General features: G+C 42.1%; 1 protein-coding gene across 5 annotated transcripts in view; it reads left to right on the forward strand.

The window, feature by feature from the left end:
• Positions 1 to 27,244, forward strand: part of Arhgap10 (Rho GTPase activating protein 10) — a 242,164-nt gene that overhangs the window by 110,624 nt on the left and 104,296 nt on the right. For all 5 annotated transcript variants that reach the window (XM_051205929.1, XM_051205931.1, XM_051205930.1 and 2 more), the window contains 6 exons: positions 2,149 to 2,278; positions 4,793 to 4,899; positions 6,426 to 6,520; positions 15,539 to 15,620; positions 18,392 to 18,437; positions 20,627 to 20,692. In XM_051205929.1, the coding sequence (XP_051061886.1) occupies positions 2,149 to 2,278; positions 4,793 to 4,899; positions 6,426 to 6,520; positions 15,539 to 15,620; positions 18,392 to 18,437; positions 20,627 to 20,692 (526 nt within the window). The remainder of the gene's footprint in view (positions 1 to 2,148; positions 2,279 to 4,792; positions 4,900 to 6,425; positions 6,521 to 15,538; positions 15,621 to 18,391; positions 18,438 to 20,626; positions 20,693 to 27,244) is intronic.

Below are 27,244 nucleotides of genomic sequence, written 5' to 3' on the forward strand. Positions count from 1 at the left end.
GTGGGTTTTGACTAGCATGACTATAAAATAATAAAACTTACTTTCCCTCTGATCCTTACTGTGCTAAGATCTCTTCCCAGTGTGTGGAGGGCGGAGCTTCCTGAACACCGGGCTGCTCATGGGAGGGAAAGTCTCTTGTAGACCCTCTACTGGCGGGCAGTGCCTGAAGGGAGGGGCTTGAGCATTAGTTGAGTCCTAGGCCAGCTCTGCTTAGCTTCAGACTTAATGTTGGGAAAGAAAATGGGTCACACCTGGAATATCTGGGGGGATCATCCTGGCAAGGCTACCTGTCTTCTCTGGACTTTAAAACTTGTGGGGGAGCTTGAGACTCTTATTAAGGTATGGGCTGAGATTGAGGCACTGCTGGCAAGCCTTGCTTGTGATGCTAATACTGTGATGGCACTGGAGACCCCCGATCTGTATTTTGCTGTGTTTTCGTGTTGAGACTGGATCTGCTGGCCACCCTTCTCTGTCTTTTCACCCACCTCCATTTGTATAGAATTCTTGAGAAATAGGAGGTGTTAATGAGGTCTGTCTGTCTGTCTGTCTGTCTGTCTGTCTGTCTGTCTGTCTGTCTGTCTGTCTGTCTGTGGACCCTCTTCATGCTATTAATTACCCTCTGCCTTCTTTTGCTCTGTAAATGATGTCATGGGGCTGAGGTGAAAAACATGACTGAAAAATGATAGTGCTTGTAGTCAATCCCTGTTTGCCTTCCACCTTTGAGGGCTTATTGAATGTGTCTTAGTTGCTGTTCTATTACGATGATAAGATACCATGGGCAAGACAACTTATAGAAGAAAGCTTATTTGTGCTTGAGGTTCCTGACGGTTGGAATCCCTGATGATGGAGCAGAGGCTGAGAGTGCAAACTGAGAGTGGTGGTCAAAGTCCACTTCCAGTGACACACTCACTTCCTCCTAAACTTCCCAGATACCACCAGCAAATGCCTGGGACTGAGGATCTCAGTCCAGCTACTGCAGAGGGCAGTGTACTTGGGCCCTCTCCTTCCCTTCTTTTTCACTTGACATCTTTGAAGGCACCCATGGTCCATTTTGGATCCTTTTTGTTTGTTTTTCAAGATAGGGTTTCTCTGTGTAGCTCTGGCTGTTCTGGAACTCACTTTGTAGACACAGAGATCTGTCTGCTTCTGCCTTACAAGTACTGGGATCAAAGGTGTGTACCACCAAGCCTGGCCTTGTATTTTCTTAAAGGGCATGTAAAATTTTTCTTTCATAATGGCTCTGAGTTTCTGGAAATGCTTTCACGTTTTTACATATTCCCCTTCTTTTTAGGAGAAAGGTACCATTATGTCACCTTTTCTATTTTTTTCTCTGACCTTTATGAGCTTTGACAACTGTTTTTTTTTTTTTTTTTTTTTTTTTTTTTGGTAGGAAGGAGAGAGGATGAAGTTTGATACTAATTTTCTTTCTGAGCCCCTTTGCTGTTTCATATCAATAGGTTTGTTTGTTTGCTTGCTTCTTTGGTATTAATGCATTATTTTTGAGTCTGGCTGGAAGGAATGCCCATAAACCGGGTTTTAATGACTCAGCCCGATGGCTGTGGTCGCTTTGTTGCTTTGGCTTGCCATATGTGTTGAGAGTGTCCACTGTGCAAGTATTGGCACTATGTCGCCTGGCTTTCTGAAATGTGGTTAGCCTCTCTAGATGCGTGGACATTGTTTGCTGCTGAAGTCTCCCTCCTCACCTCTCTCAGGGAAGAAATGTCATTTTCTATTGTAGTTACCACAGTCTGGAAAAATGCACACCAACTTTTTGTTAGCTTGCAAAGCATTATTATTTTCAGTGCTCAGATTGCTGCTGTAATAGCAATAGTGTGGATCAGGTTGACTGTTGCCAACACCGTCTATTTACCAGGTAGATGGATATTTTATGGCTAATTTGCTGTTAAGTCTAAGATGTCACAAAACCAGACCTGCCCCTGCTGCATTGGCTCATTTTCTATAATGGCTGTTTACCATTTGATTTTGTTGTCTTTGAATATACATCTCAATAAGGAGACACATTGGAAAGAATAGGTTTTTTTGAGTTCTGCAGATTTATTTTAGTTACACAGAATCATTAAAATATATGCTCCCCCACCCAAAATAAAAACAGAAGTTGGAGTTTATTTGTATTTATTTCTCTTTTAGACGCGGAATCGATTTGAGGGAACCAGGTCAGAAGTGGAAGAACTTATGAATAAAATCAGACAAAATCCCAAGGACCACAAACGAGCAAGCCAGTTCACAGTGGAAGGCTACTTGTATGTCCAGGAAAAAAGTAAGAAGTTCAAACAGGCTGAGTGGCTGGTTAACATCCGTGTTGTAGCCTTCACTCTGAGCCTTCAAGAGCCTCCCCAGGAGTACAGCATACACAGAGAAAGTGTCTGACCAGAACGATGAAAACCAAACCAAGCCACTGCATCTGTGGGTACAAGCACAGCTTGTGGTTCATTTTTGAGATGGCTTATGTAACTGAAGAGGCCTTGAACTCTCTGTATAGCTCAGACTGGCCTCAACCCACAGTCTGCAAATTCTTGGAGAGCTGGTGTGTGCTGCTACACCTAGCCCCAGACTTTTCTTTTTATTTCCATCTATTAACCAACACAGTTTAGCAATTTTTGTAGCGTGTGCATTATATTATGTACTGGTAGTACTTGGATTTAAGGTTAGTGAGAGGAAGTATGCAGGCCCTATGCTACTGTGACTAAGACTGGAGAGGCCAAGGATGCCCATGCCTGTGAATCAAGTCCTCACTGACATCTAGGAAAAGTTTGATTTGAACCCTTCAATACTGTGATAGTTGGGAATTACCCTGGTAATCCCCCCCCAACACCACCACTGTGATCTTGAAGGCATAAATAAATAAACCATACATTTATTTTTTTGTGTGTATGGATGTGTGTGCTGAGTGTGTGAACTACATGTGCAGGAGCCTTAAGAGGTCAGAGGGTGTTGGATCCCCTTGATGTGGAGTTTTGGGTGGTTGTGAACCAAATTCAGGTCTTCTGCAAGAACAGCAAGTGCTCTTAACTACAGAGCTCTTCCTCTTAGTCCCCGTGTGCACACGTTTCTGCCTTGGCATGCGTGGTTGCTCTCTGGCCATGCTGCCACGTGTGTCTCATGCTGTGCTAAGGGAGCTAAGGTTGAAAGTGCAGCAGCCAGAGGACTCTGATACTGGCACCTTTCTCCTAGCTCCTCTTCTCATTCCTTATCAGGTCCAGCCAGTGCTGTGACTCTCTCTGCCATCGTGTTCCTGTGTCCATATCTCCACGTCCTCTCCCACCTCCTCGTAGCCTTACTGCTCATATATGTCAATGGGGGCATCTTGTTCCTTGAAATCATTTTGGGATAGGTTGTTTTTATTAAAGGGTTTTTTATTAGGCAAGGGTCTAGAAAGATGGCTCAGGAGTTAAGAGCACTTCTTGCCCTTCCTGGAGACCTGGGTACAGTGCCTACTAGCACCCTCTTGGCTTACAACTGTTCAGGGGGAATCTAATGTCTCAGGCTCCTCTACTCATATATACCCATACATATAATTAAAAATAAAAATCTTATAAGATATTAGGAGGACTATAGATGGATATAGAAAATATTGCTACACAGTAGTATTTTACTTGTTTTAGTGTTGTCTTGCTTGTTTTGTGTGGCTGGTAACAAAGTACTTGAGGGCTGATACTTTATAAAGAAGTGACTTATTTGGTTTAAGATTTTGGTGGTTAGGAAGGGTCCCCTGGCTACATCACAATGTAATGAAGTAGAAAGGCAAATTGCCACATGTATAAGGGAAGTTTCACTTTAACCTGTCCTGTCTTGGGGAGATGGCTTAGTTTGTAAAGTGGCTGTACTACAAGCCAGAGGATCTGAGTAGAGGTCCTCAGACCCATCTAAAAAAGCCAGGTGTAGCCATGAGAGTCTAACCCTAGTTCTGTAGAGAAGGGCTGGTCTCTGGAGCTCACTGGCCCGCCAGGCCAGTCTAGGCAGTTGCTGAGCTCTGGGTTTAATGGGAGACCTGATGTCAACCATGGCCTCATGCGTCCATGGACATGTACATGTGCACGCATACTATAAACATATGTACATGTACAATACACACACAGACTCTCTGTCTGTCTGTCTGTCTGTCTGTCTGTCTCTCTCTCTCTCTCTCTCTCTAAGCATATGCACTTACATTATTGCCATGAGAACTAACCTATGGAAAGCTCTGGTAATCCCTTGCGGGGGCAGGGTCCCATCACCCAGTGAGTTGTACTGAGGGTTTCACTTCTCACCCTTAGTTTTGCTCAGGGAGCTTCACAGTTTTCTTTCATTGGTTGAATGTGGTCACCTTAGCTAACTTTCACATTGGTCAGCTGGGGAATAGAGGATTGAGGGATTGGTGTTGTTAAATTGAGGCTACAGGCAGCAGGATGCTATGTTTTCTCCATTTAATCTGGAATTCTTGGGTCTTCTAGCACACTACATAGTATGTCTTTTTTTTGTTTTTTTTTTTTTTTTTTTTTTTTTTTTTTTGTTTTGTTTTGGTTGTAACTATTGCATGTGTGCAGGAGTTGGCTTGCTCTTTTCCCGAGGGATCTGGGGATTGAACTCAGGTCAGCAGGTTTGGGCCCAGTGACAACATGCAACTTTAACTCTCAGTTATCTGCTAAAACTGTCTTAAAATCAGGTCTCCCAGTGTTCTGAGGTGCTTCCTCTCTCTTGCAGTCAGTCCCTTTCTGTTAGCTCCTGCATTTTTATTCTTTGTCATGCCTGCCTCCTTATGAGTGAAAACACAAAGATTTGTGCTTTATTGAAGGGCCGGCTCCATTTGGGTCCAGTTGGGTCAAACACTATTGCATGTATCGGAAAACAGCCAAGAAATTCAGCATGATCCCATTTGAGCACAGATCTGGAGGGAAACTGGTAAGTACTTGATATTAGTTTTTGTATTTTTATGAGAGATACTTGTTGAGCCTTTTATTTTAATAGTTTCATATTGACTGTTGAAAAATCTTTGTTTTGTTTCTAAATCACACTCTTGAGTTTTTACAGTTAGGTTTTAAAACAATAAACAACAGAATTATGTCATTGTTTAGAAGAGAAAGAAGATTCCTGCACTAGGCTTTGTGACTTACTGATTGTTCATATTCATGTAGACATTTAGCCTGTTCACATACTATATATTCACAGCCTGAAAAAACTGGAAGGTGAATGGAAGGTGAAGTAATCTCTAATTCCCTCTCATTCAGTTAGGCACATAGAGTTTTCATGTGGTTATACTCTATTTAAGTTACCTGCTCATCCAAAAGTGATGACCAACACAGCCAAGGAAGATAGTAAGGCCCGGGGAGGTTCTGTGCAAGGAAGGTTACCTTTCTGTGGCCAGTGAATAGTTGCAGTAGATTGCTCACAGCAAGCAATGGTCTCTTGAGCATAATTAGTCACACATTCTCATAGAGCAGGGCAGTTTGTGACAGTTTGCTTCTAAACTGACTTCCTCTACATACCCTTTGCTTCTTCTAGAAACAGAAAGACAGACAGACATTAAAGCAGGCTGTATAAAGGAGCCTTCTGTAATGATGGACATGGAAAACAGCCGCCCAGAAGAGGCTGAAGCCAGGCTGTCTGTCACTTGTAGAAGGCAGGGGTTGAAACATTAGCTTTGAGCTCGAGTTTGCAGGTTCTGAGCATTTCTAGTTAGTGATTACTTTCTATTCTAGGCTCCAAATTATAAAGTGATATAGAATATAGCTGTGATGTTTTGAATATTTATTTACCTTGGGTCTTCTAAAATGTTACTTACAGATCCTCAGTTTCTGGAAAATCCTAAATATGGACTCAGACTTTACTGTTGTGCCTTGTTAAGCCACTTTGTTGCTTTGTTTCTCCCCTAGTTCTAACACTGTTAGGGAGGCTGTTGGCAAGAGAAAGTAGCATTTTAGTAGAAGGGGAAACATGTAAAGAAACATAGTGTGGCTCACTTAAGAAGCAGGACTAATGCACAGATGGACTGGCCCAGTGTTAGTGGATAAACACATGTGATCTTAGCTCACCTTGTTGCACGCTCAGGTCAGTCCTGGTGCAATTGCAGTGTTTACAGGCTAGTAGTGGTCACACATTGGCACAGGGTTAGGGTTAGGGTTAGGGTTAGGGTTAGGGTTAGGGTTAGGGTTAGGTATAGTGTGATATTCAAGCAAATTTTTGACTCTTTAAAGAGTGTGTTGACAGGCAGGCCATCATGGGGTACCTGGACATGGTGGGTAGTTCATCTTATAGTTAACATTTATGAAGTCTGCTTAACAGTACTGCTATTTGGAGTAACCAGAGAACCGGGGGGGGGGGGGGGGGAGGACTAGAGAGCTGCAGAGCTGAAGGGGTTAGCCTTGGCTCCTGCAGGGTAGTACCAGTGGATTCTGTTCAGGAGTTTTGAGTATTGTGCATGTTTGCAGGGGGATGGAGAGGTGTTCTTTTTGAAAGAATGCACCAGAAGGCATACTGACTCCATTGACAGGAGGTTTTGCTTTGACATCGAAGCTGCTGATAGGTAAGTTATTGGAATTGATTTGAAATGATACTAAAACTCATTTGACAGCGTGATTTTTTTTTTTAAACGAGTTGTAGGAATGATTTCTGTGAACTAGAAAAATGTTACCTTTTCATGTTTCCAGGCCATTTTCATTGTGAGCTGTTGTTGGTCACTCTGTAGTTGTAGGGTCATGGCTTTATCTTGGCTGAAGATTGAAATCATTCCAACCTGTTTTGTCACCTGAAAGAGAAACATTGAGCATTTTATTGTTGATGCACTTTTGACTGACAGTAGGAAGAGAATAATGAAAGAGAACTTGAGTGGTGTGTGGTAAAGTTTAAAGAAAGTGTTTAGTGTAGTAGTACAGAAACAGTACTTCTTCCTGTATGTGTGCAGTTGAGAGCTCACTGTGTGGTAGAGGGTCTGGGTAACCCTTTCACTATAGTCAAAGTCTTTTCTTACTAAATCACTTCCGGGCATTCAGTTTTACAAGTGTCTTTGGCAGAAAGGCAGAAATAAAAGAGGTGATACCTGGGGTACTCAATGCTGCCTGGATGGCAGTTCCACGTCACCCCTGGTGTGGTTGTAGTAGTTTGTAGATAAAGTTATTTGATGCATATATGATAAAGGTTTTCCAAAGGAGAGTATTAAGAACGAACCTGTTTCAGGTCAGACCTAGTTGTTGCTGCTTTCTCCATATGATCTAGCTAAGAATGTGGAGTTAGTAAACACAGAAGGAGAGGCCCATGAGTGAATTCACTGAAGACCAGTTGCAGAAAAATGTGCTGTTCACTACCCTGAAAAATTTGGCAGTACTGTGTCAAGGACATACAAAGGTGGTTTTGCCAAGATTGTAACAGAAAGAGAGCATTGCTTGAAAAGAGGCTAAAATTTAAGTCACCAATGAACCGTAAGACCTCTGTGTATACTCAAGAAGAGCTGCCCTCTACCCAGTCCTTTCTGGTTCTTGGATATTTTATCCCATTCAATCCCCACCACACTTCTCCCAGCAGAGAACCTCTACAGCCCCATTTTTTTTTTTTTTTTTTTTTTTTTTTTGGTTTAATGTTATGGGTTTTGAGTGCTTGTTCAGATGTTTGTATATGCTCTGTGTGGATGCTGTTCCAGAAGAGGGCACCAGGTCTCCTGGAACTGGAGTTAAAGATGGTTGTTACAGGCCATGTAAGTGCTGGGGACCCAAACCAGGTCCTCTGTAAAAGCAGCCAGTGCTTTTAACTGCTGAGCCACCCTTCAGCTCCACTTATGTTTCTTACTAAACTCCACAGAGACTTTTAAATCTATATATAGAGAGTTTATAGACTATCTGTAGTCAGTTTTGTGACCAGTCTTCATTCAGACTGATTCTGTCACCCATCAGCACACACCCTATTACTTCATGTCGTGAAGAAAAAGCCTTGTTGGGGCTGGTGAGATGGCTCGGTGGTTAAGAGCACTGACTGCTCTTCAGAGAACCCGGGTTCAATTCTCAGCACCCACATGGCAGCTCACAACTGTCTGTCACTCCAGTTCCAGGGGGCTCGACACCTATGGCAAAATGCCAGTGCACATTAAAAAAAAAAAAAAAAAAAAAACAAACAAAACAAGCCTTGTTGTCACACTATTAGAGGACCCTTTCCTTCCATCCACTGCCCATTTCTTTTGTTCCATAAGTAGCAAACATTCCTCAGAAAAACTGTCATGTTGGTGACTCAGATGTCTCTCTCTTCTTGTCTGTCAGACTGCTTCCTTACAGGTTCTGTGTGCGGTTTCTGTGCAGTGTTCTCTGTCCAGGACCCACTGTCTCCCATGATGCAATGGGCAGGCTTGCTTCAAGGACACTGTGTTTCTTGCTTTCCTTCTCCTTTGCTGCCCTTTTTTTTTGTTTTTTTTTTTTACCTCCAGCTCATCTGCCATATCCTGTGGCATGGGGAAATTCTTCTCCATGTAACATTTCCTTATGACCTTGTCTAGCTCATAATTCAGTGCAATAGATACATTGGTGGTGGCCAGATGTGTCTTCGCTTCTCCAGACGTGAGGGTTCTCTATTTGGCTGCCTTTCTGTGTTCCTGCCAAGACGGCTTAGAGGCTTTTCACAGTGAGAGCTCACATGTTGCTTCTTTTATAATTTTTCCAAGGATCTTTTAAATTCTCATTATTTTTGAGTGCTGTGGGTGTGGTAGCCCAGTGCTTTGTATGCACTGGGAAGTACTGTACCATTCACCTCATTTCCTGCTTTTTTGTTTTGAGCAGAGAGCATACTTTGTTGGTGGGGTCCAGAATTTTATATATGTATATGAATTCAATCTTACATAAATACTGACCCATATAAAGATGTATTATTTGCTTAAATCTTATCATTCTCTAACTCTCTGTTTAATTTGAAAAATTACTCATAATCATAATATATTTCCTTTACAGTTTCCTTGGGTTTTCAGAATGAATCCAATTTTAATTTTGGATTATAGACTCTGTTTGCTTTTGGCTTATTTCTTCATTTCTCAGTAGAGAACCATCTACTTGTATCTGGTTTTACCAGTATGTGGTGGATTAGGTTATCAGGTCCTCTCACCCCAACCTGTGTTGCTCATTTGTGGAGCAAACACTAGTGGTCTAGGGTTGGAGCAAGGGTCAGTAATTGGGAGCATGTACTAGTCTTGCAGAGGACTAGTTTGATTACCAGCATCCAAATAAGGCAGCTTCCAACTGTCTCTCTCTCTACTTTGGCTTCAGGGGATCTAGCACCCTCTTCTGGCATCTACAAGCACTGTACTTCGGTGTACCTACCCCAACCTAAACACATAATTAAAAACAGATCTTAGGAAGAAAGGTAGTCCTCAAGGTATCACTTAGAAGTTCAAATGTGATGGGCCCTGCCTTTGTTTATTCCTTGACTTCAGGCTCAGCAGACTGCTAGGAATCACAGTCATTTATTCTCCCCCCCTAGTCTGTGCCTTCTGCGAGAGTGGGGTCCTGACTCACTTGGTAGCACCAGATGCAGCGCCTTGTGTGTGGTAGACACTCACCACATTCTCCTGCATGAGCTGAAATTGACTTACTCTGCAGAGGAGACACCCTTCAGTCAACAGCCTTTCTTCTGCCCTGAGCTGCTTCTGGGGCATTCTACTTAAAGGAAACCAAGTTTAGCCCATTTAGGAGTGTTGTGTGGGCATTGTAAATAGGTTTCTGTGCAGTTCCTATTGGGATCTTTTGAATAGCAATTTTGTAGTTGCTTGTATATTTTTAAACTAAATTTTGCCTTCTTTCCAAGAATCTGTTTTTGCTATTTTGTATTTTTGAATGTTAGAAGAAGTGGCATTGTGGGTGAGTCTCCATGAGGCTGGACAGACATTTGATCATGTGTAGGTATCAAGAGCTTCTCTACAGCTGTGGTATTTAGTTCAGATCAGGTTTGGTTAGATTTACTCATTTTGGAAAAGAGTTAACATGGCTTTAAATAGTGTTTGTCTTTTACTTGTTAGGAAATCTATAGGCTGCCAGGTCAGGGTTGACACTGTTTCCTTGGGCCTGGCTCATTTTCTCAGGTGTTCTGACAGTTACAGCTAGGCTCATAGGTTGCATTCACATCTTGAGGTTGAATCCCTGTGCTGATGCTTAGATGCCTGGCTACTAAGAACTAAGGGGGCAGTGAGCAGCGGGGAGCTGGGTGGAGATCGGCAGGTCATCTTACTGTATTGTTTTCTAGGCAGATATATATATTGTCTCCCCCCTAATTCACAAAAAGGAAGCTTTGAATATTTTCTTTGATAGAGGGAAACATGTAAGACTATTAAAAATATCAAAATAGAAAATTCAATGGTGCTTATAGCATTTTTAGAACTCTGTAATTAACGATGTAACATTTGAAAGTGGGTAAAAGATGTTTTTTCGAGGAAAATATACATGTTCCATGTGCACATAAGCACTAGAAAAGCTCTTGGACATGATAAATTACTAGGGAAATTCCAGTTAAAGCCACATTGAGGTAATACTCGATAGCCACTGGGCAGCTGTATTAATAAGGTAACAGTAAGTGCTGCCAAGTGTGTGGAATGGTGGGTGCCTCATACTCGTAAGATGGGCATATGAATGGTGTAGCTGCTTTGGGAAACAGTTTCCAGCTCTTCCAAAGGTAAAGCATTACAATGCCACCTGACTCAGGAATTTTACATTTGTATTTATATATGTACATGTAGTTTATAGGTGTACACACATATATCTGAATGTAGTAAAATGTATATCCATATTACACAGTAGGGAGCATTATTTGTAGGATCACCAACATAGGAATTGGTGGTACGTTTATATATTGGCGAGTGGGCAAACACGGAGCATTCTAACAGAGGACAGTGGTGTCTAACTGGAAGGAAGATTGAGTGTATGCTGGAATGTTTGGAGCAAACTTTGAAGGTGTTTGAATAAAAGAAGCCGGTGATAAAATAACACACAACATGTAATTCCATGTATGCAGATGCCCAGAGCAGACAAGTCTGTTAGGATTAAGAGTGGAGTAGGGACACTTAGGCCTGGGGTTGCACAGAAATGGCAGTGATGGCTGCCAGAGACAGACCTTTTCCACATGCATGACCAGCATGTTTTAAAATCAACTTTGGTGACGTTTACACAAATTTGAAGATATTCACTTAGAGTGAGTCAGGGTTATGGTGAGAATTATGTCACAGAAAACCTTCAAAACACAGAACAAAGCTGCAATTTGAGCAACAGTGGAAAGGCTACTATAAATACCCTTTCCTGATAAGATCAACGACTAACTTACCCACCATCATGGAGCCCTCATCTAGTACCTCTTAGAAACAGAAGCAAACATCACAGTTAAACACTGAGCCGAACTGGAATCCAGATGCAGAGAGGGAGGACAAGATCAGGCTGTAGAAACACATAGAGGCAGCTGACCTGAACAAGGAGGAGCTAACGGCCACCAGATTGATAGCTGGGAATCCAGCATGGGACTGACTCAGGCCCCCCTGAATATGGGTCTCAGCCAGAAGGCCTGAGCAGTCTAAGGCACAAAAGGACTTTGGGGGCACATCCCCCATGGAGGGATACTCCCTTAACCTAGACCAGGAGATAAGGTCTAGTCCCTACTCCAAATGACTTGACAGATGTAGATGACCCTTCCTGGAGGGCATCACCCTACATGTGGAGGGGGGGGGAATGGGAGGGGAAGGTGGTTGGGGGGCATGACAGGGTGGGAGAGAGGGAGGGAGGGAGAAGAAACTGGGATTGATATGTAAAAGAAAAAAAAAGAAAAAAAATAACTAGTAGCTCTTGAGACATTTAAAATTAAAAAATCTAATAAAAACCTTAATAAAACATGTTTAATATAATTAAAAAATAAGAAAGGAAGGAAGGGAGAAAGGCCACCATTGTCATAAGGGTTTAAATGACAAAACATAGTCTTCCTTATGCTAGAGACATTTCAAATGCCATGAAATGGTGATGCCAGTCCATTTTGGTTGTGGAAGTAGACTTTAATGTAGTTGTTGGTTCAACATAGGCCACGGTCTATCAGAAGATGTAGCTTTGTTCTATGGAAGACACTTACCCCACCCACCCCTGCCTTCCTGCATTGGCCCTTTGATTCTGTAACTAGTTGGCATGCCATGTGCTATGTCCTGCGGGGCCATCCCTATCTCTTCACACCAGTCTGGTGAACAGCTCCTCTTTTGGCGTTCTTCCTGCACTGATTCCATCCACAGTCTGTTTCAGGTGTGCTTGGTGCCTGGTGTGCTTTTCTCCAGTCCTTGCTGAAGGATCAGAGAAGCAAAACAGCCAGCCACTAGCTTTTACCTCTACCTCAATCCTGTCTCCAGGAATCCTCATACTGAATGTTCAGACTGACTACCTAGACTGCCATGAGTTCCTGTGTCCTCCCGCCTTATATTCTTCTCTGCCTAGACATATGACTCTCTGTCTCCACTCTCCCTAGTGTTGGGATTAAAGGTGTGTCACTCCAAGTGCTGGGATCACCTTTGTGTGAGCTCTGTTTCCCTTTTAGACTGGATGAATTTCTTGTAGCCCAGGCTGGCCTCGAATTCACAGAGACCTACCTTCCTCTGCCTCCTGAGTGCTGGGATTAAAGGTGTGCACCACCACTGTCTGGCCTCTAAGGCTATCTAGTGAGGCTAGCTCTGCCCTCTGACCTGCAGGCAAGCCTTATTTGTTAGATCATAAACAAAATATCACCATACATAGTGCCTGAGCACTTGCCTGAGAGCATGGCTCAAGTGCCACTAGGTCTTGTAAGATAATTGTCCTCACCTTAACTTTTGAGCTGGGGCATGTGACCTCATGGTCTGTAAAAAGAACAAAGTAATTGTTATATACTGATATCATGGCAAACATAAAAGAATAATTTTAAGAGGGAATCTGGTGGAATACTTTGAAAGGAAATAGTGTGAATCCGTAGTCATTGAGTATTATCAATTGGAACAGAAAAATAGTAAAGCAACCACCAAAATAAGGTTGTCATTATTGAGGTACCTGAGAATGCGAGTTACTTTCGTACTACAGAGTCCTTTTCTTTTTGAAGGGAAACCCTGAGCTTCCATGTTTGGGTTTACACAGCCTGTTATCAGGTGGGATTGAGGCAGCGGAGATGAAAGGAGACCATTCTCCATCAGTGATCCTCACCTTCCTAATGCTGCCACACTTTAACACAGTTCCTCATACTGTGGTGACCCCAAGCATAACATTATTTTGTTGCTCCTTCATTAACTGTAATTTTGCTACTATTATGAATTATAATGAAAATATCTGATATGGAGAGTATTTGATATGTGACCTCCAAAGGGGACATGACCCACACGTTGAGAACCACTGTTCTAGATACTACTTGAAATCTTTTACTCAGGGTGGGAAAGGCCTTTTTCCATTAGGTGTTGGCAAACCTCAGAAAATGTTCATGACAAAAGAATGTTTGGATTAAACATAATTGCTTCTTTTTTCCTGGGATGTTACTGTCCTTTGTAATAGGTTAAGGAAAGGGCAGTATTTAGTTTTACCTGTTGTGCTGTTACAGAGGAAGAATAGATAAGCATTTAAATCTGTTTGTCTGTCTGTCTGTCTATCTATCTATCTATCTATCTATCTATCTATCTATCTATCTATCATCTGTTGGTGGTGAGGGATGTTTCAGCTATAGTCTTGAAAAAAAGTCACAAATTCCAAGGCTAGGCCTGGGAATAACCTCTTTGGCTTTGGGGGATTCCTATCAACACCAGTTTGTTTAGATGGGAACATTAAGGAATATAATAAGATAGCGAGTGAAACCTTCATGCTGAAAAGTAAACATTTTCATATGTCAGGAGTCACCTGAGGCCCAATGGCATTTCCATCAGGGATTTTTTGAATAGCATCTTTAGGAGTCACCATCATTGAAGTGAAAAGCCCACCCTTGGTTGGGATATACTTGTCTGTTTCTTAGGACAGAGGTGGAAAGTGTTGGATTGCTCTCTCACAGTTTTGGTGTACTATACTTTGTGACAGGAAAGTGTGGTGGTCACTACTTGAAACAGCTGACTACATCTGCAGTCAGGAAGCACTTAACAATTAACAGTGCTGCTCAGCTTGTGCTCGCATGCTTGTTCTCTCTCTCTGTCTCTCTCTCTGTCTCTCTCTCTCTCTCCCCCCCCCTGGTTGTCCTGGAGCTCCTTCTGTAGCCCAGGCTTGAACCCAGACATTCTCCTGCCTCTGCCTCCTGAGTGCTGGGATTAAAGGTGAGTGCTGCTAATGTTTAGTTCCTCATTCAGCCCAAGAAAGATAATCCTTTACGGTCATGCCCAGAGCGCCTCTCATTGATGCCTGTAGACCTTGTCAAATTGTTCGTTGATATTAACTGTCACGTGGTCAATTGTGGCTCTCTTAGACTGCTTCTCATACCAGCACACTGGTATCTTACTGTTACTCTTGATTTGCTGGGGATGTGAGCAGGGCCTCACAGTGCTGTGGAAGCCACCTCCCTGAACTCCCCTGCCACCCACGAGGCTGCTGTGGCTACTTCTGAGGAAGTGATGAGGATAGGCTGAGGTGTCCAAGCCCAGGCACTTGCCTGAACTCTGTGGATCTTCACAGTTTCAAGTTTGTACACAGAAGATAGTCAGAGGGGCTTGAAGTAGAGAATGGATGTCTTCACAGTTTGTTCTCTTTATTTTAATTTTCTCTTTTATTATTTTGTATTTGCCAAAAGTCAGTGTGACAGAAGAGTAGAGCCCGGGTGTTGTGTGTGGTACACAGTAGGCACTCAGGTTGTGATCCATTTGGAATGAATTATTAAATAAGCGAACAGTTGTGTCCTCGGTTCAGCCAGCTGTACAGCTGACTCCAGTAACCTCAAGGCTGACCCTTTCTTCAGTCCTGGCTGCTGAGTCAGTGCTGTCACTATAGCTTTTGCATGAGTGTGGGCTGCTGTTCCTTAGTGGATGTCTACTGTGTCAACCTTGCTTGGATTGTTTTTAATATCCGTATATTGTATATATACGTACAATGAAGTATTAGCCTGAAGAAGGAAGGAGAGTTTGGCACATGTTCAGACTTGGATGACCCTTGCGTGACTGGAGAAAGCCTGGCAGAAAATACTAATAGAATGTGATTTCTTTTCCTGTGGCACCCAGATAAACCACATTTATAGAGTCAGACTGTACAAATGGAAATTGCCACAGGATGACATGATCAAAAAAATCTTGTGGCCTGGCATAGCAGGATGGTATATACTTGTAATTCCAGCACTCAAGTGGCAGGGACAGGAATATATTGAATTCAAGACCAGTTTGAATTATATAGTAAACACTTCACCCCCAGTGTTCTGGAGGTGAATCATATATGTGTAAAAATTGCCTAGATAGCAAATTTTACATAATGTTTCATTTATTTATTTATTTATTTATTTATTTATTTATTTATTTATTGCTGTAGTTGAAATTAATGAAACACTTAATCCCTGTAATGAAGAGTCTGCAAATGGAAAAGGGGAGTTGTGTTGGGGCTGAGTGACCTGATGTTTTCCTGTTGTTTTCCAGGCCTGGCATTCCCTTGACCGTGCAGGCGTTTTCAGAGGAGGAGAGGAAGCAGTGGCTGGAAGCTCTGGGTGGAAAAGAAGCTGTAAGATTATCAGCTTTATTTACTTCAAATCCTGTGCAGTTGATCTGGCTCATTTCCAAGTTATTTTTGTTTTATAGCATTTGAGAACAGTTCCTTGCTGCAAACTGGGAAGATACAGCATTCTAGTAGAGTATCGTAGGGCAGTACACGTGCAACTGGGACATCGTTCATTTTCCTTGACTTTGTCATTCTGATTGGCTTTGGCTTAATGAAGTCAGCAAAGCTCTCAGCTTCTATGTGACAGTTTTTTGGGTCACAAGTACATTAATTGCCTGCAGTGTGTATTAGTCTGGAGCTGGGGCAGTCAGTATATGGCAGCATTAGAGACTGCTACCCATCATGGCCCTGATATTTAGTGGTGTCTAATAGTACAGTGGTCTCTAGAGACTGGGCCTCTGTATGGATGTTGTTTCCAGGAATAGACTGGAGGTTGTAAACACCTGAACTCCATCTGTTGGCACTTGGTTTCAGGACTGCTTTCTTTTCTGGGTGCTGCTGCCTTTGGGGGCTCAGAAACTGGCAGATCATGTACTGAGTTTAGTGAAGACAACTTTAGGAAAAAAATCACAGATGCACATTCTGTATGCCATGTAAAGTGTTGGAATTCTAAATACGCCGCCGGAGCAGTCACCATCCGGCAAACCTGCAAAGCGCCAAATGATTTTGAAGATTTAAGAGAAAGGATGATTTGAAAATGGAAGAGGAGTTCTATACAGTAAGGAAAGAAGGTTCAGAATAGAGCTTTCTTAGAGGGACTAACATGGGGTACTTTAGGTACTTTAGGTTACTGTGAGCCCAACTGCAAGTAGATTGTTGGAAGTACAGGGAGTGAGAGGCTGGCTGGTATTGTGTGTGTATGGCAGTCATGAGATGTCTGGAAATGACAGCCTAGCTACTGTGTTCTAAAGCTTGATGCTGTTTAAGAGAATGTGTCACCCTGCAGAATTACCCAGAATTAGTTTTGTATGTTGTCTTACCAGATCCCGACTGGCCTGTGTGTGTGTGTGTGTGTGTGTGTGTGTGTGTGTGTGTGTGTGTGTGTATGTAAGGATGAAATCCAGGGTCTCACTGTGTTGAGAAAGTACTCTTCCACACTCACCAGCACAGATCCCAGAACCCATGCTTGGCAACTTATAACCACCTGGAACTCCAGCTCCAGAGAGTTGAATGTCTTTGGCTTTTACAGTCACACAGATACATAATTTAAAAACATAGTGGGGCATTCCTTTAATCACAGCACTTGGAAGTCTGAGGCACGCAGATCTCTTGAGTTCAAGGCTAGGCTGGCTTTCATAGAGAGTTCTGAGGCAGCCAGGGTTACAGAGAAAGATTCTCTTTCCAAAATAAATGAGTTTTGATAGTATGGATATGTAGTTATGCTAACCCTTTCATCCTTTTGAGGAAGGGCATTTCCATGCAGCACTTTAGAAAGTGGGCTTTCATGCAGAAATACTGCATGCGTGAACATACACATGCCATAGAGCCTGTAAGAAAAGTGGGCTTCCCAGTTGGTTTCATCTTGAATTCATAATCAATTTGACTTCCCTGTAAAGAGCCAGGTCACTAACAGACAACAGCAAGGATGAGGAAAGACTGTTCAGTGATGCTGTAAGGTGTGGCATATTTCTTACGGGTGTTCTGTGCCTTGCAAATAGTGAGTTGGTGCTAGGATTCTGAGAAGCCGAATGACTGCCGTATGCTAGCTCAGATGTAGTTACTTAAACTATGGGCAAAGACTATCTCCTACTTTTGTGAATACCAGGAACAGTCAGGAAACGATAAGCTAGACATTATTGGTTGTCTGTGAGGTGGAGTGTTTCCCGTTTACTTGTAATAAGTTCCTTACAGACTGCAGGGCCTTTCTTCTCATTTTTGCCATTTTGGCATGCCTCTGTAAGACAAAAGTAGACCGAGAGAAGCGCTTGTTTGTGTTATTTACTTTTGCATTCATTAACCACAGACAGCACATCTCCTGCCTTTTCATTGGATTATACACAGGAGCTTTCCCACACTGACTAGTTCGGGCACCAGCTGGACGTCCTAACAGTTCACCTCAACTCTGACACTGTTGTCTGAAGTGTTGGTAGCAGATTGTACAAGTTGGGCATTTCTAGATGACTGTCTCTGCCTGAGTTCTGCCAGTGACAGGTCCTGGTCTTTGGAGCACATTGTGGTGTGAATTGGGGGATTCCTAAGGCTCCCTTCTTTCTGTGTAGTAATTGGCTCACAGTACCCAGAGTAAACGCACACTTCGTAGGGTTTCACAGAGCATATAACTCAAGTGCAGGCATGCTGAATCAGTCCATAGGGCCAGCTGTAAAGTGAGGGTGTGTGTTGAAGAGCTCCCATGCCCCTGTAGTAGAGCCGTCATCCCAACATTTGATGTACTCATGGGGGTGGGCTCATCAAAACTTGTTGATCTTATAGAGTTTAAGCTCATTCCCAGGTGGCCAGAGGATGAGGCCCAATGTTAATTCTTTTGTCACAAGCAGTATCTAGTTGCATCTGTATGCTACATATGTAGGTTTCCTAAGTTGCTTGTTTAGCATAAATTTAGAGCTGTTCCAAAGAACTCCTGAATAGCAAAGCATTTCTATCATGAAATTCCAGGTGTGTGGGAACTCTGTTCTGTAAAGCAGGCACAGAGACTAAATGTATATTTCATGTGCTACATTCTCCAATATTAAATTTATGAAATAGAAAATTTGTATGTTCCTATTGACTGGCTCATACTGATTTGCTGAAAGTACTGTTTTTCTTTCTTTTACTAGCTGTTCCATACTTTTAATAGAGCCATCATCCCAAGACCAGAAGGAGGTAAGTGTTCACTTATCCTGTTTGTCCCCAACCCCAAACTGTTGCTGCAGTTCATAGAGTAGCCCTCCTGGCCCCATTTGAGCTTTACTGTGGAGTTCCCCTCCAGAGCCCTTTTTATGCCTACAGTCATGTAGATGCTGGGAATGTTTTTGATAGGAAGCCTTCTGTACTTCAAGAGGTCTTGGAAGGGGCTGCTCCTTGGCCCTCTGCTTTTGGGATCCTCATCCTGTCACTTGTCATTCTAGTTAGAAATAGTGGATTCTATTTGCTTGAGAATAGCTGAATGCTGCAATGGTTCTACACACTGTAGCAAACTATGAGCATGCTCAGTGAGTGTGAGAAAAGAGAAAATTCTTAAGGCAAATGTGAGAATTACTTCAGATATTTTGAAACAGTAATAAATGACAGGAGTGGCCCCAGACTGATGGTGAACCTCTAGATGCTGGGCAGATTTCCTTGTGTGAGCAGTTATATAAGGGTAGTGGTTCTGTATAGGGCTGGCTGTGGATTTGTGCAGGCTGTGGATTTGTACAGGGCTGTGGATCCTGCAGGCTGTGATTCTGTGCAGGGTTGGCTGTGGATCTATGCAGGAGGTGGTGCTGACAATCTTGTTTTTGTTACTGTCAGGCAGTCAGGACCAAGAACTTTTATTAAGTCCCCGTCTTTATTCTCTTGAGTTGGTTTGATTTTTGACCGCTATATGTTCTTGTCACCCTTGAAAGCCTCTAGTTTTGCATCGTCTGAGTGTGTGCTGTACAGGGCATATACACTTAGTCTTGGAAAACAGCAGCAGCAAGAGCATGCTGAGATAGATGTTTACATACCGTTTGACAAGGATCTGCACAAGGGACAACAAAGCATTGCCCATCTCTGTGCTTAGAGTATACTGATATGAAACAAAAATGATAAGGCCTGCCACACTGTTTTGAACACACTTGATAGATTTGGTGAAATTAAGGCTATACTTAGCAAAGCCATAGGAAATCCTGTGTAACATAGCACACAGTTTCAAAAACAATTGTGATCATTTGTGCTAATTCTTGAATAAAAGACTAGAGATCTATAGCCTGGCCCTTGTGTTGACAGATGCACCTGAAGGGTCGTGTTCTTCCTCTTTTTTTACTGATGTCCTCTCTTCCAGCCCCTTCCCTTGTTCCAGCCTTTACCCATTGTCTCCATCCTTTCTTATTACCATAAAGAAGTGTAGACTTATCTTCTGTCATCAGTAGTGGATTCTTGAAACTACTGTTCAATTTCACTATAAAATTCACTTTAAAGCCAGGTGTTGGTGTTGCAAACCTTTAATCCCAGGAGCAGGCAGATCTGAGTTCAAGGTCTACAGAATGAGTTACAGGATAGCTATGGCTACAAAGATAAACCCTGTCTTGGAAAACAAACAAACAAAAATGTTCACTTTAAGCCTAGTGTTATGGATTCTGAACAAAGATTTCTGAACAAGAGCTGTAAATCCCCATGAAGCCAGTGTTAATGCTATAGGCCCTTAGGGCTGGCACCAGTGGCTGGAGGTGCTGTTTTCTTTCATTAACATTTTGAAACAAAAGCAAGATTTACAAATGTATGCCAGTCTAGTCTTAAGCAAACATTTGTATTAGAAGTAGTATAAAATTGCATTTTCAAATTGACCTGTTCTATCACATGAATTGTCTATTTAAATTCAAATTTTTAAAATAATAAAATCATTAAAAAGCCTTGTTGCATAGTGAAAAGTATCAAAAATACTGCCCAGAAAGCATTTAACAGAAAATTTCCCTAAGATTTTCCTTCCTGTGTTAAACAACACAGACTCACATTGAAAAGTTTTCATTCATATGTGGAGTTTTCTGTACCTGAACTACTCTTAGGATTTTTGGCAAAATACAGAGATTATTTCTAGGTAGTTTCCCCTTTTTTTATGGTTTAAAATGATCTGTATTTATTAATGTAAAACATTTTATATTACAAGTTGAATTATAATAATTGGACAACTTGATTTTCATCATGGAGCCTCTGCTATAAATATATAAATTTCCCAGTTATGTCACATACATAGGAAATGCATGGCCTTTAGTAGTTTTACAATAGTGAAACAAAAGTTCCAATATCTTAGATTTCTTCTTTTTTTGGGGGGGGGGGAAAGGACACAGTAACTATTTGTCCCTTAATGTTTTATAACTGTTTATTTCTTTTAGGTGCACAGTTGGATACGTTGGGATTCACAATTCTCAGGAAATGCATCAGTGCTGTTGAGACACGAGGTAACAGTCAAGCTTTCTCAGTGGGTTCATTCCTGGAGGTCTTTAGGCATGTAACCCTGGAGACCACTGCAGCACTGGGTCACACCATACAGCACAAACTCTGGAGCTCTGTAGGTATGTAACCCTGGAGACCACTGCAGCACTCAGTTACATGTTACAGTGTAAAAACTTTTTCTAGATAGCAGGGTCAGTTATTCCTTTGTTATGATAGTATGTGTACCTATATTTTCCTCCCATGCAAATGTAGGAGAACTTCACATATTTCTTCTTTATGTTAAAAAACGAGGTCATTATTAAAATGGAATCACATTTGCTTGTTAGATCCACTATCACACAACATATCACAGGGTAGGTAACTGAAGTGCAAACCCATCCTCACCATTCAGGAGGCTGTAAGGCCAAGTGCAGGGGATGCAGAGTTAGCTTCTTCTATGGCCTGTACCCTTGGCTTGTAGATGGCATATTCTCATTGTGCCTTTTCTGTGAATATACATGTCCGTGCTGTTTGTTTTGTTTATTTAGATTTGCTCTTTGTATATAGATATGGATTCAAGTCAGGGTCATGGCAGGGTGTGTGCATGTGTGTGTGTGTGTTGTGTTTTTCTGTCTGTGTGTGTGTGCGTGTGCACGCGTGTGTGCCCAGTTCTAATAATCTCATCATCTTCTTAAAGTCCCATTTGGTTTTGGGGGGGAGGAGGTTGTTTTTTTCCAGACTGGTTTCTCTGTGTAGCTTTGGAGCCTGTCCGAGAACTCCCTCTGTAGATCAGGTTGGCCTCCAACTCACAGAGATCCACCAGCCTCTGCCTCCCAAGTGCTGGGATTAAAGGCATGTGTCACTCCCTATCCCAGAGTCCAATTTTGTTTTTTTAATTCCAAGGTTCTGATGTTTAGAACTTTACAGGGATACAGTTCAGCTCATGCAAATCATTGGAAGAATCAGCAGTTGGAAAGCTAATTCTTACCACATTTTGTTCAAATATCTTAAAGATGGTTTTCTTACTTTTGTGGGATACTGTTAAATCTTACTCAGTGGAAGAGGCTGGGATGTGCAAGGCTCTAGGTTTGATCTTTAGTATACATATATACTTTTGAAAATAGTAAAATTCAATAATCTTTTAAAATATAATATCTTTATTAATTCGTTGACTATTTTATACATGCATTTAATATTTTGATCATATTCACCCCACACCCCTGAATTTCCAACTTTATTTCCTCATCTCTTTGAAATAATCCACTGAGTCAAGATTGTGCTACCCTATCCTCATGGTATGGGACTGTGATGGATAGTTTTATGTCATCTTGACACTAGCTAAAGTCATCTGAGAAGAGGGAGCCTCAATTAAGAAAATACCTCCATAAGATTGGGCCATAGCTTAGCCTGTAGGGCATTCTCTTAATTAGTGCTTGATGGGGAGTGTCCAGCCCAATGTGACTGGTGCTATCCCTGGGCTGGTAGTCCCATATTCTATAAGGAATCAGGCTGAGAAAGGCATGAGGAACAAGATAGTTAGTAGCACCTTGCATGGCCTCTGTATCAGTTCCTGCCTTCAGGTTCCTGCCCTGCTTCAGTTCCTGTTCTACCTTCCTTCAGTGATGGACATTGATTCCGAAGCTTAAGCCAATAAGCGTCCTCCCCAACTTGCTTTTGGCCATGGTATTAAATACCATGGTATTAAATACGAGCAGCTTTTCCCGCCAGCCTGGTCCCACAGCTGTGTCAGCCCCAAATAACACACAGAGACTGCTGTATTAGATATAAAGCTGTTGGCCAGTTACTAGTGTTTCTTATCAGCTAGTGCTGTCTTAAATATCAATCCATTTCTATTAATCTGAGTGTTTCCACGTGGCCTTATGTTACTGGAGAGAGGGTCTGGACTTCTCTCAAGTTCCTACATCTGGATTCTCCTCTCTACTACATCTCCCAGAATCCTCCTTGTCTCCTAGTACTGCCTATCTTGCCTTCCTATTGGACAACAGTGCTTTATTCATTAACCAGTAAGAGAAACATATTTACAGACTGACATCTCCCATCAGTGGTATTTCATGAAGCAGTAGTAACCCTGACTAGGACAGAAATCACACTGGAGTGTGGTGAACCCAAAAGGGAGAGAGTCTCAAAGCAGACTGACTTTCTCCAGAAGCCACCTGTCCATAGCTGCTCAATTGGGGTGGGGTTTGGAGATGAAGAGTTGTGAATTTCAGTCTGCTCAGTTGTACTGCCACTACTGCCATAGCCATAGGTCTTTGATTCCTCCCATGTTCCCTTCTGTCCCTTTGCAGTCACTTACCATTCTCACCTGGGTCTTCAGTTTCAACTGACCTGGTTTTTGTCACCTTAGTTGTTGTAGGGAACTGTTAAGTGTTCTTTTGATGGAGTTCTACATGCTGTTTCTAGTCATCTGGAATCTATCTTTATTTAACATATGGTTTGAGGTTCTTTGTGCTCTCTGGATGCTGAGCTTCTCTCTTTTATCAGGTTTGTGCCATACTCATCATCACACCAAGACAAGGTGATATTTTTTGGAGTAACATTATTTTAGAGAAATCATATATCAGAAAGTAAATAACATAGATACTAGCATATCTTGGGCTGAGTTGGTACTGTTTAGGATTTTTGCTACCATGTCAGAATCAATCAAACCACACATACTTTGCTCATAAAATTATGTGTGGGAGGCCGATCCCTTCATTCATTCAGTTACACCATGAGAAATTTGTGACTTATGTGTACCAAGTTGAAGAATTTCATCGAACACTTGTTGCCAACTTCTGCTGTATATTCATCATATTGAACCTTTAAAAATACTGATCAGGGCTCTTGTACGTAGTCTGACTTCACTGCTAATGGCATGAGCTGGGACCGGCTGTTTTAAAAGCTTTCCACATGGTTATATGTTCAGTAACAAAGTTTGTGTAGCATTTTCCTAGTAAAAACATTGCTTGTGTTGGGGAAATAGAATTTACCGTTGTTACCTTCAGTATCGCCATTGTCTGCCACTTGAGGATTTTTTTTTTTTTTTTTTTTTAAATCCAACTTAAAACCAGATAAAGCAGAAAAGTTCTGAGGAAAACAGCAGTGTTCTTAGTAACTGATAACCCATTACAGTATATCCCTAGTGCCAGTTGGAAGCCAGGCTGCTAAACACTATTTATTGAACAATCTGAAGGTATGTAGAGCCTTGAGTCCTTCCTGAGGGTCAGTTAGTGCTTGGTTATCACCAAGGTTTCTGCAAGGAGTTTGTCTGGACAGTAAAGATGATAAGAGCCACCCAGACCTGAGGATGTATTCTAGGATTCCCTGGTGCTCTTTGTGACTGTAGATTCCTGGGCCCAACCCAGTTCTGTGATGGATTGTTGTTGGTTCTCTAGATAGTGGGACTGGACTCCTGTAGAACAGCCGTGTGATTAGAGGGGGATTCTGTTTGGCTATCGGGATAAGAGTAGCCATGGGAGTGGTGTGTGGAACCTACTCGTGGGGTATATGGAGCTTTGGAGATTTTAGGTGACTGAATATGGATATAGAGGAAAGTCTCCCCCCATCACAAAATTTCTAAATGTGGCTGAATTTCAGTGTGTTCAGCCAAGAGACTAGTGTCGGGTGCTCTGTAGACAAGAGCCCCAGGGGACTCAGGAGCATTTATCTAGTTCTTGTTCATTCATATCCCAAGCTTTGCTTGGTTCCCCTACCCGTGGTGTCTGTCTTAAGTGACACCTACTTTCCTTAGAATCTTGTGGTAGCTCTCATCGTTTATCTTTACTGTGCAGCTGTGGTATGGCTCTCGGGATGGAGTGCTGCTCTGCCCTCACGTCTGGAAAAAGATGATGGCTTAGCATCCTCCTTTGCTTCTCTGAAGTATTCTGAGTCATGGTTGCCTGGATGGCCTGACTTCTAAAAAGAGATTTTAAAAAAGGATGTATTTTGGCTCTCAGTTTTGAAGGAACCAGCCCATGATCAGTTGCTCTAGTTGCTTTGGACCTGTGGTGAGGCAGCAGCACAGCACACCAGGCCTATGTAGTGAAGTAAAGCCACTCAACATGTGGCCAAAGAGAAAAGAAAAGGAAGACCTGCTGGATTTCCATAGCCCTCTTCCAGGCCATACTGGAAGTGACCTAAGGCCCCTTTGCCAAGCCTTGCTTCCTAGTCTCCTTGCTTCCAGTACACGGGCCTCTGGAAGCCAGTCAAGGTCTAAACTATAGCATTTTGCTTGGCTCTTGCTTATTTCACAATGTGAAAAGCATGCAGCATCGACTTCAATAATCCCACGTTCTTAACTCTCAGCATTGCTCAGAAGCAAACTCCAGGTTCTTCTGCCAACACTTGAAAGTCTCAAGTGGCCCTCATGGCCAGGAGGCAAGAGACTGCCTGCATTTACAAGGGAAGAGGAGTTGCCGGGTCCCACTGACCAGCTCAGAAGGGAGGGCTTTGGCCCAGGAATGAGAGTGAAGGTGTTGGTGTATGAATGAAGGTGATGCCAGCCGCCAGGTGAGCCTGAAAAGGCAGGGGAGGAGTGTGGGAGAGCAGGCACTCAGGCCCCTTTGGAAGGATTTACCTTGCCTCCAAGTGACAGAAAGCTGTGAGGTATAAGCTCCTGTAGGCACAGATTGGTGCTTTGGAAGGCCCCTTAGCGTCTATGAAGGATTTATGCGATTTTGCACACCTGCTTTGTGGAGAAGGAAAGAGCTAGCTTTAGGAGACACTGTACTGGCCTCCATCTTCTCCTTTTCCAAGTTGTTTTTATCCCAAGACATTAGTGCCTCTCTTCTGTTGCTCATGCCCTGGCTTTGCTAATTACATTTCCTGTATTTACTTTGTTTCTGAAAATCTATTTACTTTGAGTGGAGAAAATCTCTTCCTTATTCTTTGTGGGTTTCTTATTTCTGTCAGCCTTGTGCATGTAGTCAGCCTTCTATAAGCAATCTCTTTAGTGTGGACATTCAAGAGATAGGGCTGACATGCCAGACTGGCAAATTGACAGATTGCAGGCTATAAAATTATTGGAAGGGTTTCTATATGTGGGTAGAATTAATATTTCAATGTAACATCTATAGGAATTTCACCCTGTTAGGTTCCTGTGCCAACATCTTTCTTTCTGGATTATGGGTAATGTAGAACACAGAGAAAGAGGGATCATATTGCATATGGAGAATAGTGGTTTCAGAGCGGGAAGTATGATTATATAATTTCCTCAAATAAATAACTCCTCTTCCTAGAAAGGAGACATGCGCAGTTTGTTGGGGTTTCTTTTGATTTTTTTTTTTCTTGATGGGTCTGCAGAACACAATTTTGAGGTATACGTATGGTATTGTAAGCAAAAACAGTAATTCTTTTGCTTAAAAAAAAATCTTAGTTACTGTTTTTTAAATAGTCTATGTTAAAACTAAATTTGTATGTAATTTTTTGTTTATGAAGTTTCTCTTAAAAGTCTTCCATATGTGCATAATTTGAATATTCACTTTAATTTTTTAGAGCATGGCATTAAAATGTTGGTCTCGGCAAGCTGTCAGTTATTAAATTCAGCATTGTAACAGGCTGTGAATTCATGGGGTAGATAAGTCATGACAGACCTTGATTTGTCACATGTAAAGCAATTTTTCTTCCTTTGAACAGCATAGTTTTATATTTCTGGAGAATTTTCCTGACACTGGCTGAAGATTGTGCTGTTCCATACAGTGAGTGCTTTGGCTTTTGGGGGCTGATGATGAGCTGTGGCTGAAGATAATGTACAGTTTCACTATTAATCTCTGAAGATGGGTTTGGGTGGGAAGGTACCCACATGAAGTGGCAGCATATTTTACCATGATTGCACATTAATCTTAAGTCACCAAGGGCAAATTCCAAGTGGAATGAAGAAAATAAAGGAGAGCTGTCCTCAGAAAACTTACACAAGTAAACTGGCTTCGCTAACTTGCTGTCTCTTTTTAGTCAGTCTGGGCGTGAGGTGAGTGTGGGTGGAAGTAGAGGACAGTCTCATGTGGGAGGGAGCTGAAGAGGAATGCGGTGTCTGCAGAAAAGCAAATGCAAGATGGAAATACTGCAGCCATGCTGCTTAGGGCTGAATATTCATTCCCTCAATTAGTTGGCTTACTCATTTTTAGAAAACTCACTCTGAAGATATATTATCTTTAAATGAATAATTGAATTAAACTATTTAGTATGGGTAAATACTTGCAAAAATATGGAACGGTCCATGTCTCTGCTTTCCTCATGTCCATGAAGTTGAAGTTGATGCTATTAATTCTTCTCTTGTTCAATGGCTTCTTTTTTCAGCCAAGATTCTCCACCTTTCTTTGGTCTTTTGTTTATCTGTGGTTTTGTTCACACTCTTCCTCCTTAGCCCTTAAATCCTTGCAATAAGTGCAAATTTTGTCTGGTAATTATGTGAGTGACCTAGCTTCTGGCTATAGTTGGGGTTGGATATTGCAGAGACAAGAAAATGACAGTAGCATATTTTCAAGTCATGCTGTGTGTGTGTTTAGACAGAAGACTTGTAAACTTGGTGGAATTCTATGGTAAAGTTTCTTGCTACAGGTTAGCTGACTTGGTTTTGT

Source organism: Phodopus roborovskii, unplaced genomic scaffold (assembly GCF_943737965.1).
Source record: "Phodopus roborovskii unplaced genomic scaffold, PHOROB, whole genome shotgun sequence".
Taxonomy (NCBI): Eukaryota; Metazoa; Chordata; class Mammalia; order Rodentia; family Cricetidae; genus Phodopus; species Phodopus roborovskii.